The sequence below is a fragment of the Platichthys flesus genome, chromosome 16 (genome assembly GCF_949316205.1).
Source record: "Platichthys flesus chromosome 16, fPlaFle2.1, whole genome shotgun sequence".
Taxonomy (NCBI): domain Eukaryota; kingdom Metazoa; phylum Chordata; class Actinopteri; order Pleuronectiformes; family Pleuronectidae; genus Platichthys; species Platichthys flesus.
In genome coordinates, this window is record NC_084960.1 from 22742341 (window position 1) to 22755716 (window position 13376).

General features: G+C 40.8%; 1 protein-coding gene across 1 annotated transcript in view; it reads right to left on the reverse strand.

Annotated features, from left to right (window-relative positions):
• The window catches only part of tspan4b (tetraspanin 4b), a 57948-nt gene that overhangs the window by 34697 nt on the left and 9875 nt on the right, over window positions 1-13376 (reverse strand). The window contains exons 2-4 of the mRNA XM_062407884.1: window positions 2777-2846; window positions 2438-2629; window positions 2116-2190 (exon numbers count right to left, since the gene is read on the reverse strand). Of these exons, the coding sequence (XP_062263868.1) occupies window positions 2116-2190; window positions 2438-2629; window positions 2777-2845 (336 nt within the window). The 5' untranslated portion in view covers window position 2846. The remainder of the gene's footprint in view (window positions 1-2115; window positions 2191-2437; window positions 2630-2776; window positions 2847-13376) is intronic.

Sequence of the window (13376 nt, forward strand, 5' to 3'; positions counted from 1 at the left end):
GGCTATAATACACAGTTTGAGAATCACTGCGCTACACAGGGCCAGCCCTAGAACATTTGGCGCTCTATGCCATCTTCACTGGCATAGAGTTGTAACTTTCAGACGCTATTTTGCCCTGTAAGACTGCTTTATTTTCAAATAAAAACAACAACGATCGCAACTACATGGTGCAAGCTTTCGTTTTAGACAGTGTCTCTCCTCAGGAGAAGGAAAACATTCTGTAACGTTTTAGCTAGAAAATATACCTCAGATAATATGAACGTGTTTACCGTTCAAATTCATTATTTGTCATTAAGTTGCGTTCAATTCAACGTTCTCATTAAAATGAACGTGTTTAATGAACGCGTTCTTTTGAACAACACTGCCTGAAACTCAATACCCTACTAGCCTACCTGCCTCAGCCGGCTGCGAGCGACTCTTCAGCTGTGCTGGATGCTGTTCAGTCATCAAGAGTTTGTAGACTAGTGCTCTAAAGGTGGACCTAAGTTTAACCAAAAGTTTAAATATACAGTGGGACAGCGGCATTTTAACTTTTTTATTTGAGCTGTCATGTGATTCATGTCTTGACATGTCCTCCAAGAACTTCTGAAATGTTGTGTTGACATGTTAAATGTTTATTGTTTGACATTTTTAATGTCATTGCACTTATATATGAAAAGATTCTCCTTTAATTAAAAATAACTGTTTTTGGATTGGATTTATGACCCCTTGACCTTTTTGCAGTGTATAGGAGCGGCCCCCATCAAGTTGTTGGAAGTAATTAAGTAACTTTTACTTAAAGTACATTTTAAATGAACTACTTCATGTGTAAAAAAATGTGTATAACAACACCCTGTTTTCATAACAAACAAATAAGTCTCTTGGATGGATATGCTAGACTAAACAGGAAGTCTGCCATTTTGAATTTAGTGGCCATTTTAGCCATATTCCACATTTAAATCGGGACACAGGTGTATCGTGACTAATCATAAAAAAAAGCCTCTTGGAGCTATATGAAAATCGCAACAGGCAACCCGCCAATTTGTATTTAGGGGCCATTTTAGCCATATTCCACATTTTTACTTTGATGTATTTGTCGTAGAGCTTTCATCAGTTAACTTCAAATTCAGATGAGTGTCATCACGACAACATTGAGATAAAAAGTGATTTAGGGATTTATTTTTCGTCACACCATGTGATCATGGCGTGGCGTCAAAGTTTGATTAAACTCAGACATAAATTGTCCAATAGAGTCCAAACTAGACATTCCTGTAGCCACCCCCTGGTGGAATGCTTTACAATATACAGCTCAAAAGAGCTCAGTCAATTCATTGGATCATGGTCAGAAAGGATTTTCCTTCGCCAAAGGACACGATGTTGTCATAACTCCACTGTGCATTGTTCTATCACTACTAAACTTCTGTCACATGATAAGAGTACAAGCCTGAACAGCTCTTTCAATCAATATTTCCTCAGTTTCATAGCGCCACCTAGTGAATCGCCAAGAAACAGGAAGTACTTTGTTAATCCACTTTGTATTATCCAACCGGCTCCAAACTACTGACCTATGATCACAATCCTGACCTAAAAATCTCCATATATGAATATTAGTTCAGGGTCATAGTGCCACCTACTGATCAGTGTGAAAATTAAGTTGTGTTAACATTGTCCAATTAACTCAAAATTGCTCCCGCTACATCAGAGCGCCTACTTGAACAGATCTATATGCCTGTGCGTAATAATAGTGATGGCACCACCTACTGGCAACAGGAAGTAAGCTTTATTTTACAACTATTTTTAAATTTACATAAAATGTTCACAGTGTGAGGTTCTATTGATAGCATGGACCGTAATGAGCAATTAGCAGGCAAGCATCGACGTTGTGCGATGGATGCAGGAAGTAAAGCGTTTATCCTTGCCACAGTGAGCACAATGCATGCAACGCAGAGACGTGCGGGTGCTCAGGACCGCAAGTGCTACAACGTAGCCCTAGTTCTTATTGACCCTTACTTAATTGACCAAGATCGGGGGTTATTGATTTTACTATCTCATCACTGTGTACAGTACCAGGGAACATATATAGTATACAGGTATATAACAACCATTGAGCCCTAACCTTGTAGATGGTGAGCTCACCTTGTCATGGAAGATGTGTAAAACCAACACTAGAGTCACCTCCGTCAGGACAAGGAGCAAAAGGATCACAAAGAACTGAAAAACAGGGAAAAGCTGTTGAACACTGGAACTATAGTACAAGACAGAACCGTTTTGATTATCTATACGTTGAAATTATAATATCTGAATTTGACCCACAGCGATCATCTCTGACCACCTTTGCTGCAAGTCATTCATATCTCTCTCTTTCCTTGTTCCATGGAATCTCTCTACTGTTGGCTATTCAATAAATCCCAAAAACATTACAGCTAAAGGAAAGAATTATGTAATGTAGACTTCTCACCATGAACAACAGGCAGCGCTGCTCCTTAAGGGCTCCAAGACAACCCAGGAAGCCAGTGACCATGGTTATACCACCAGCAACTAGCAGCAGATTGGCAGCTGAGAGGGATGGAAAGGACAGAGGAAGAGAGGAAAACTCTGCCTGTGTGAAGGACAGCCATACTCCAACTCCAAATAGACCACATCCTCCTAGCTTTTCAGGGAGTGTAAAATCAAACCAGTGTCAAAATGCAGCATTATTCACAATGCACTGATGAAAATAATGTATGGCAAGAATAGCTTGGTAAATCATATTAACACATATGGCAACTATGGGGGACTGTCTTGTGCAAATACTAACCCAGAAGATAAGGTTTAAGACAAACATCAAATATTTGACACAGCACAACCACCTCTGAGACACCGACATCCTGCAAAAGAAAGAGTGAAACAGACCATTAATCAACCTACAAATTAAAAAAATGGAGCATTCACAGCCACTCACAAAAAGGAACATCAAGCCTAAGGAAAAATTTACATTGACATTTATTATGTATTCCTATTTGCCTCTTTTTGCCAACATTACATTTTAGCTGGGGGTTTTCTTTTTCTCAAGTGGCGCATGTCTCCAATGCGTTCTTCTCCTACAGTGCACTCTACCTCCCTCTCCATTCCCCGGCTGCTCTGTTGAGGGACAGCTTGAATTGAGAGACCTCACCATTGCCTTTACCAATCTTCAATCAATTTTACCAGGGCACTGATGGACATCGTCACACCAGGTACAGTGCTGACCAGCTGCCTGGTGTGCGCTCTATGTGCACTACAATGGCCCGAGCGTCGCCCCTGAGCGCTTGTGCCACAGGAAGTGAACTCCTGCATGCCGAAGTGTCCTTGGGCAAGATGCTGAACCCTGAATGGCCCCCATAGTATAACAAAAGTGCTGCAAGTAGATGCACTGTATGAATGTGTGTGTGAATGGGTGAATGTGAAACTGTAGTGTAAAGCGCTTTGAGTGGTCATCAAGACTAGAAAAGCGCTATATAAATACAAATCCATTTACCATGTCGTGCCGGCTGATCATAGTGGGAATGGAGGATTCTTTTCGCGGTGGAGTGAGATAATGGTGGTTGACCGCGACCGAGGTGGCAGCTGATGATGGATCCTAACTGGCGGCAATGAACAATGACTGTGGATTATAGTGGATCTGATCTTGATGATAGATAGATAGATTACTTTATTCATCCCCGAAGGGAATTTAAGTGGATCATGATCTTTCTGGCTGCTGATTGCAGCAGGACTGCTTGATATATAGTATTGAAGTCATCCTTCAAAATGTTTACCCTCATCAATGCTGGTAAAAACTTAAATCTTGATGATGTTTTCCTACACTTGACATATATTTCACTTCTGTCCGTCCTGGGAACGAGATCCCTCACATGTGGCCATCTCTGAGGTTTCTATCTATTTTTACGCTGTTAAAAGGGGTTTTAGTAGTTTTTCCTTACTCTTGCTGAGGGTTAAGGACAGAGGATGTCTCACCATGTTAAAGCCTTATGAGACAAATTGTGATTTGTGAATATGGCCTATACAAATAAAATTTGATTGATGATTGATTTTGTCTGCCTGCATGAGGAGAGGAGTCGAACGGCAGGGCAACAAGTTTGACCAATTGAAGAAACAGCGCCAAGAGCGAGGGATATCATGCTCCATGCTGGATATGGCAAGTCACCTTTGTCAGGTAAGTTAAGTGAGAAACAGAAATATTAGACTTCCACAAAGATCGAAGATTACTACCTGAAACTTCAACTTCTAAGACTAGCAAGTCCTCGCTACAATATAAATGTTCAAAGTTAAACACTGATAACATCAAAACATCCACAAAGATCGAAGATTACTAAAACACTTCTCAGTAGTGTTGCACATTAAAATAAAAGTACATACCCAAAATATAATATAATTGTAACATAATATAATAAAAGTCATTACGTCCTGAAACCTCAACTTCTAAGATTATCAAGTCCTTGCTACAGCATAAATGTTCAAAGTTAAACACTAATAACAACATAAAAATGATCATGCTTGTTTTCAAGATAAGGTGCATGCTCTGTTGATGACTGCAGACTGAAGCTTGTGGGATAGGTCAACCGATCCATGGAGTCACCGACTTTTGTGTGGAGAACGATGTCGCAACTCAACAGATTCACTGTGGCCATTATCTCTGCATCAGTTGCCCAGACTCCATCATGACATATGCCAGAGGTGTTCACATATTCATTCACATTTTGGTTCAAGCAGTCCTGTAGATTTTTTGTCAAGTCAGTGTTCATGTGGTGGACGACTTTATCTCTGAGAAGGGAGTGGTTGTCCTATGATCCTGTCATGTTGTAGCTGATGGCCCGGAAGTAGCAGTTCCCATCACCTTTGGCTTTATTAGACGCCGTGGTTGACCAAGGTCCTTCGTGCGTCCACAGTACACAACCTTACCAAACGTAAGGCCAAGAGTTGTGCTAAGATACTTCTTTCCTGAACTTGGAAGTGGGTTGAAAGTCTTGGACTGCTTGTGTTTCTGTGAGATATAGATGTCATCATTGTCTGGTTCTTCACATCGTCTTTTGAGTGTCTTTTGGTTTTGGGCTGTCATTGACAGATGGGTTGCAAAGGGGCGGACAATTTCCAGTAAATTTCCGTTTGTTAGGACGTCTCCGGCATGTCTGGGCATCTCAGGGAGTGGAGGAGGGATAAAGAACCGGGCAACATTCAACAATGATATTAAGAATGTACTGCACTAGGTGCACGCAAGTTTCATTATTAATAAAGAAATGTTTTGTCCGTTCGACCCACACTCGACCCATACCCAGATGGGGGCGCAGTTTTTGGCGCCCCCTTCAGGTGGCGTTCTAGGCAACCACCATTGTCGCCAATAGGAAGGACCGTCCCTGCATGGAGGGGTATAGTATGGCCTATTGGGGTGGCTGTGCCTGAGGGGTAGAGTGGTCGTCCTCCAACCTGAAGGTCAGCAGTTTGATCCCCAGTCTGACCCATCTGCATGCCGAAGTGTCCTTTGGCAAGATGATGTTGTGCAATAGTGCTTAAAAAGTGTTACCATAGAATGGTGTGCCTTTAGGCACTCAATAAATTTGGTTATCAAAATAAAATGTAAAACATTAATATTTATAATATTAATATTAAATCATAACTTTAACTGGTTAAAGTTCTCGCGGGGGAACCACCCTTCATAGAAGGGAAAAGATAGCCAATTTATTGATTAAGATCAGTCTCATTTAGATCTAGTTCAATTAGAAATCTCAATATTTTACCATTAAAGATTATATAATGAACAATGAAGGTTATGGAGTTCTTAACAGTGTAACGGTTGGCAACATTCACTTATGCAATATTAATGACAGAAAATTTGTGAAAGAAGAACATTTATTATTAACATAATAAAGTATAAAAACACAAGTTACTAAACAATCAAGCTAACTAACTAGGAGGTGTGTGAGTGTGTGTGTGTGAATGTAAATTAGCATGCTTTAAAGAATGGTCCCTAAGATAAGAGCCCCCCCCCCCTTCTTCTGAGGTCGCTTCACGGGGGAAGGTTTAACTAGGTGAGACTATGCGTGTCTGTGTGTAGGTTAATCAGATAATGATAGGCAGGGACAAAGCCTGTGGCGAGCCTAACTAGCATTAACCTTCATTTAACTTATACCTACAACATCACAGCATATATCAAACTTGTAAACACACAGAATTGAGTAAACAGTCTTGCTTAGCATGTATAATTATTAAGCCCAGATTATGTTACCAGTCCAAGGGAAAGAGGAAAAGAAGTTGCAGTTCAGTTTGCCGTTCTGTGACGTCTCCTGGCTTTGTGGTCGTAGAGTTCTGCATTCGCGATTCTGTCGAGCCGTGTGCTCAGATGCTGGTTGAAGTTTTCCTGCAGGACATCGCGTCGCTACGAGGAGTTTGGTAGAGCTTGAAGGGCGAGGAGATTTCCTTGAAGAGTGTGGGCAGGGGAGCTGCACCTCTGACCTTCGGTTGTGTGTTGGATAGAGAAGGAAGCTGGATCAGCCAGGCCCCCCCCCCTTGGCGATGTAGGAGAAGAGAGGCTGGACAGCCTGCTGGCCTTCGAAGGATTGTAGAAAGAGAAAGATCTTGGGGAGACCTCTCCTTATATTGGCCCCGGTGACCTCACAGGTTCCTTGATCAATGGAACCTGTGGCATCTTGGGGGATTGAGTCCACTCCAGCACATGCGGCATGTTTGTAACAAGTTTGACTGAAAGGAGGCCTGTGGTTTGCACAAAAACCATGTCCCAACAATGCTGAACCCTGAATTGCCTCTCATAGAATAACAAAGTGCTGCGATTAGATGCACTGTATGAATGTGTGTGTGAATGGGTGAATATAAAACTGTACTGTAAAGCGCTTTGAGTGGTCATCAAGACTAGAAAAGTGCAATATAAATACAAAGCCATTTACCATTTAGGCCATTTTACACCACCGGGTATAGCGTCGAGGACAGTTTATCCCCGGGGTATATCCCAGGTTTAATCTGGGCGGCAGTTAATTTGGCCTGTTACAGCTGTATTGTGTTAGAACTGAACTCTTAATGGCCATATACAAGGTATGTTGGAACATTACTCTATTGGTTAATGCGCTTAAGGACCAGATTAATAGTGTTGTGTCTACATCTTGTTTGTTTTATTTTACTTATTCCAAAAATAGCTATTTGTGACACTAGCATACTATGATTTTCCATAGAAACGTGGGCACATACATGCAAGTGGCCACATACATGCAAGTACACCCTATACCTTTGGGTTTATATAATGGCTGTCAAAATTAGCTCGTTAACGCAGGATGATTTATTTGAGGAATTGGTGAATTTTTTTAACGCATGCGCAGAATGACTGTAAGGGAAATGTAACATGTGACATACTTTGATTGATCATGATTGAATCTCTAACAAATGTAACTTTGATCATGCTGTTTCCTGTTGAACTGAATGAGTTAGGCATCTGCTTACTCCAGTCACAGTAATCTAATTAGTCTGGACAGAGTTTGATAGTTATTAACTATTCAGGCAAATGATTGATGTAAGGGACAACTTTGATGTATAGAAAGATGAGCCATAGTATCCCTGAGAAGTCAGGCTGTTGCTCAACAAACTGATCTTCTATAACTTTCTCACCTACAAATTCACCTAATAAAGACTTTACAGCACGGGGGATTTATTGTGGGTGTAAACATTAAGAAGGGATCTTGGAAACAGATGTTATACTCCAGGGGTCTGAGAGCAGGGGACAGGATATCCGTCACCTATTTCCTTTATATCAAAGAGGCTGATCGATAAGTTTGTTCCTCTCTAGGAGGAGCTTGAAGATGTTTGAAGTGCTGACTTTCTTTTATGTCATTAACTGTTTAAGCAACCCCTCCTGAGTGGGAGGGCTTAGCCAAATGTATAAAAACAAACCGCTGTTTCCTATCTGGTGTGCATATTACAAACTCAACTCTGTTCTATGCATCATGCTCTGAGCATTAAAGTTTGACAATACTGTAAGAGAATTGTGTCTCGTTTCCTCCTTGCTAAGGTGGGATTGTAGAAATTGCCACGACATGACCCTCTCCTCTACCCATGCCCGCCCCAACTCACTCGCTCAGAGCAACACATGCAGTGAGATCAGAGCTCGGTCATGTGAAGCAGCCGGTCAGTGACTTTGTAGAAGAACACATGCTGCTCCCATGAATGTCTGCATACAGTGGACATAAAAAGTCTACACACCCCTGTTAAAACGCCAGGCATTTGTGAGATAAAAAAATGGGACCAAAATGTATCTAGTCAGAACTTTCCACACCATTAATTTTGACTTTACAATGGCCTGACAGCCTCCCAATAAGTGGAGAAAAATATAGCACAACACTGACATTACCATGAACTGGAAGTCCCTCCAAAATTGATAAAAAGACAGGTAGAAAACTGGTCAGGGAGGCTTCCAAGAGGCCTACAGCAACATCAAAGGAGCTGAAGGAATTTCTGGCAAGTACTGGCTTTGTACTACATGTGACATTAATCTCCGGTATTCTTCGTGTGTTTGGGCTATGGGGTAGTGTGCCAAGATGGAAGTCACTTCTTACGAAGAAAAAGATCCAAGCCCGGCAAAATTTTATGAGTTTAACTTTTTGGCCATAATTCCAAAAGGTATGTTCGTGGTGAATTTTTTTTTATTACCAAAACGATCTGGCAGCATTTTTTTACTCCCGGTTTGACCGATTTCTAAACGACAGCTCTACAGCTGAACAGTGGTTCAGAGGTGTGTAACCTTTTTGACAATAAGTTCCAATGTTACATTTTCTTTACTATTAGTGTACAATATCAACATTTCTTTATATTAACTTTTATTATTGAACCACATTAATATTTTCGACAGAGATGTGATTTTATTCCATCCATATTAACTATATATATATTAATCAAATAAATCACAGGTTTCTATGTATTAATCATGATTAATCACATTACAGATTTTCTCGGTATATTTTTGTGAAAACAAAAAATGTATGACAAAAAAGGGATATATACATTGTAAGGGAAATGTAACAGTTGATTTCCCCTTTGATTGATCATGATTGAATCTATTACAATGTAACCTTGATCATGCTGTTTTCCCGTCCTACTGAATGTATATTGGCCTGATTGCTCTAGACGCTGTATCCTAATTATCTCTAGACAATGTAACTTTGATCATGCTGTCCTTTAATACTGAATGCATATTGGCCTGACTGCTTTAACTAGGCATTGTTGTATTCATGTGATCAGAGGATCTCATCCATCGATGTTTAACCACCCCCTCCCGAGTGGGAGGGCTTAGCCAAATGCATAAAAACAAACCGCTGTTTCCTATCTGGTGTGCATATGACAAACTCAACTCTGTTGTATATACCATGCTCGAGCATTAAAGTGTGACAATACTGTAAGACAATTGTGTCTCGTTTCCTCCTTGCTAAAGTGGGATTATTATTAATTGCCACGACATTTGGGGGCTTCGTTCCGGGATGCCTAACTCATTCACGCTTCAAACCATTCTCAAGACCAAGTTTAAATCTGTGCGCAGTCAGGTGAGGGGGTTTTTAATTGCCCAAGAACCAGAAGTCTACCTCTCCTGAAGGGCAAGTTGTAATCAACTCCCAGGGTGAGAAGAGGCTGCTTGTGAGATTATGGAATGAAGATTGATCGATACGGCATCTGAAATTTTTCTTTGAAGGAGGATACAGTATTGAAGACCACAGAGTGACGTCTGAGGTAGAGTGACATTACTTAGGGGTGACGACCTGTTGACAAAGGAATAAATAAGTATAATGTCAATGAATGTCATCTAGGCTCTGTGTGCTGGTAAGTGAGTGACTGCAAATTTAAATGGGGAAACTTAATAGCAAACCTTTTACTGAAGTGTGTAATCTAATGGGATTTGCAAAATTATGTGTGAGAAACATCGTGACTCCTGTAAACAGCTTATTGTGTGGATAGAAAAGTTTGCATTTTCTGAGAATGGTAGTTTTTGAATAAATCCAATACAGGCACTACAAGTTGAATTGGGAAAATATGACCAAATGAAGGGTAAAACTAAATAAATAAGATAGCATTGATAGTGTGTGATTCAGAATTGTTAAATGGAACAGATAACAAGTAGTGAGCAGGGGTGCAAGAGGGGGGGATGGGAAACTAATCACTGTCTTTCAGCTCCCACATTCACACAGAACTGGATCTCCTACCTGCCTCAGCCGCTCATCAAGCCACCTGAACCAACAGCCTGCTATCTCATACCGAGAACTCCAAGGACAGTCTGCCTCAACAGGACGCACCACATCAGGCGCAGCATTTGCTCCAAACCCCATGTCACCAGAATCAGGGTGAGGGAGCTACAACCATCGCGGCACAAGACAGTCTCGGGTCAGACATAGTCAGTCCCATCTCCACAAGAACAAGAGCAGACGCCGATGCAGTGATGTATGTCTACAGAGCGTGGACACCAGATGAGATGTGCTGAATTTCCAGTGAACTGTCAGCCATAACGACCCAAGGAGGGCCTGCAATTTTTGAATTAATGTCCCAAATTGTATAACAGTAAAGGCAGACTTTTAGAGAAACCAGAAGTCTCTTGCTCCACAGCATGAAACTGAAATGGGGCAGAGTATAAGGACACTGGCCAGAGACAGACATGCGCTATGACTGGAGAACAGATGCTGTTTCGCGGACATGTGAAGAGACTATGAGAACAGACTGATGAAAAGGTGGTCAGATTGATTAAAGTCTTCAAAGAAAACCGCTGCATGTTGCCACCAGACGACCCTGACAACTGTGCGAGAGACTGTAACACGACAAGGCTAAAAAGGGGATCCACTGGACTTATTTTTCACGTACCCCAGAGACTGCACAGAGGATGAGGCATGGCTTGCGGCAGAGGTGGAGGAGACTCCAGATTCAGGTGAACGCACCCTCAACAGCACATACATACACAAACATTACTAAGAATTGTTTAACATGGCAAAAAGCAAGTGGATCTGAAGTTTCACCTGAAATAACTCAACAGGTAGCAGGCAAAATAATACTTTTCTTGTTGATTCTGGGGCCACAAAACAACATTATCTTCCAAATTGGGTGGTATATATATATTTTTACTGTTGGGGCATCAGGCACCAAAATTAAATACTCATATACCACACTTTGGTCTGTTACCTAAACAGATGGGGATATTAAATACATGTTGACTTGTAAATTTGTTATCAGGACACCAAATGTGGTCTTTGGCTGATTTTTGCATTATAAACAGGAAGGGGTTTAACTCAACAGAACATGAGATATCCCAGGTGAATATGTACAACCAGATCATGGTTAGCCACTGTACGTATACCAATGGGACCTGTTACCCTCTGGGCCCAGGTATATAGCCTCAGATCTGCTTGAAATAGCACGCACACACACAGCGTCATCTAAGGATCTGATTTACATTGCACAGCAACAGTTAGTGAAGGACCAGACAAAAAAAATGGTTCCAGGAAGATTAAAGAAAGCAACTGTATTACTAGTGATTGGGTGTATTATGATAATTTATTGTAAGCATTGACTGTTGTGTTGACCCCACAATAGGTAAATCTTTAATATACTTAAACCCATCACCAGATGTATTTCTAGCTAAAGCAAATGATGTACAGTGGGAAAATTTGGCACCCAGGGTCACTGAGTGTTCACAAGATTGTAAATGGGAGGATAGTGAAAAAGGAATTCAATATTCTTCCCAAATGCAAACATACAGATGCCCATTTCAGAGCACTTTTCTGGGGGAAAACGAATTGTGTATTTAGGGAAAACTGCTAAATTTAAACAAAAGGTTTGGAGTTAACCATTGACTCTTCAGAGTTACAAGAAGTGCAGCTAAATGTATGGGCTAATGATAAATATGATCTGGGATTATTTAAAACTGAACCACTCAATGTGACACCAAAGAGCACATAGCTTTAATGTCAAAACACAACATCCACTCAAATCAGAAACAGTAGCAGGGATAACGCCAGTATTTTAAAACTGGTAAAAACTGGAGTCATCATTCCATGTGCACACTCACCAGTAAGAATGCCTATTAAATAAGTTAAAATAAAATAAAAAAGAGAGAATAATAGAAAAGTTTCTCTGGTTCCACCAGAAAGCATGTGTTTTTTTGTTTATTTTGAATTGTTGATTTGACTAATGCATTTTTCAGTGTCCCAGTTCATCCACACTCTCAGTATTGGTTTGCTTTCACAATTTCGGGCAAATCATATACGTTCAGACGTATGTCCAAAGATTTTGTGGAATCCCGCAGTCAGGTCACGGGTTATGCAAGCGAGTCTGGAGGACTTGGCAATGCCAGCGGTAAGCGCGCTGACATTAAATGTTGATGATTCGATGATTTGTTCACCAACAACACAGGCCTTTAAAGTCGACACAGTAGCATGCTAAAATATCTTGCAGACCAGGGCCACAAGGCCAGCCTGGCTAAGCTGCAGTTTGTCCAGAAAAGTGTAACTTTCCTAGGACACCAAATTTCTAGCAGCGGTAAAACATTGAGCTCAAACGAGTGGAAGCCATCCTAAAGATTCAAACACAGCGTTCTAAAAAACAATTAATGTAATTTTTTTAGGGATGACAGGCTACTGTAAACAGTGGATCTGTGATTATGCATCCCTGGAGGCTACAGTCCTGTATGTTATGCATGGCCAAGGACTAACCCCAACCAACAACCTGACGTGGACGACAGACACTGACACAGCATTTACCCAACTACAACAGACTGACTTCGACACCTACACTGGGACCACCAGATCAAAACAGATAATTTACACAGACTGTAAATGAGAAAGAGGGTTTCATGACAACAGTTTAGTACAAACGACCAGTGGCGTATTTCTCCTCAAAGATATTAGATAGCTTGGCATTGGGTAAGCCTCTCTGTCTAAGAGCAGAATGATATCAAGAGGTCACATTGTTAATGCCATATTCTGGATCTTCTATTCTGCTAGAGCAGCAACCTAATTCTAATAACAGCCATTTTACTCTGTAAAGTGTGAAGCTCACACTAAAGGTGATTCTGTTTTCAACAGGTAATGCTCAAACAGATACAGCAGCAGAGGAAGCGGCAACTAACCAACATACTGTTATGATACTCCTTTTTCCTTTCACTCACAGATTTAGCAGAAGCACAGAGCCATGCTAACAACATAGAGAAAGCAGAATGTAAATGTTTTAACAATGTATGTCATCTAAGGACGGCTGTCCATGTGTGTTTAAATGTTTATTTGTTGTTTTGTTTGTTTCTGTTTTATTTAAAATTGTCTGGTTTCCCAAATTACTCCTTTATGTTTTATTTCAAAATGTTTAAATTTTCTGACAGGGAACACTACAGGAGGCCAGGACGTACAAACCCC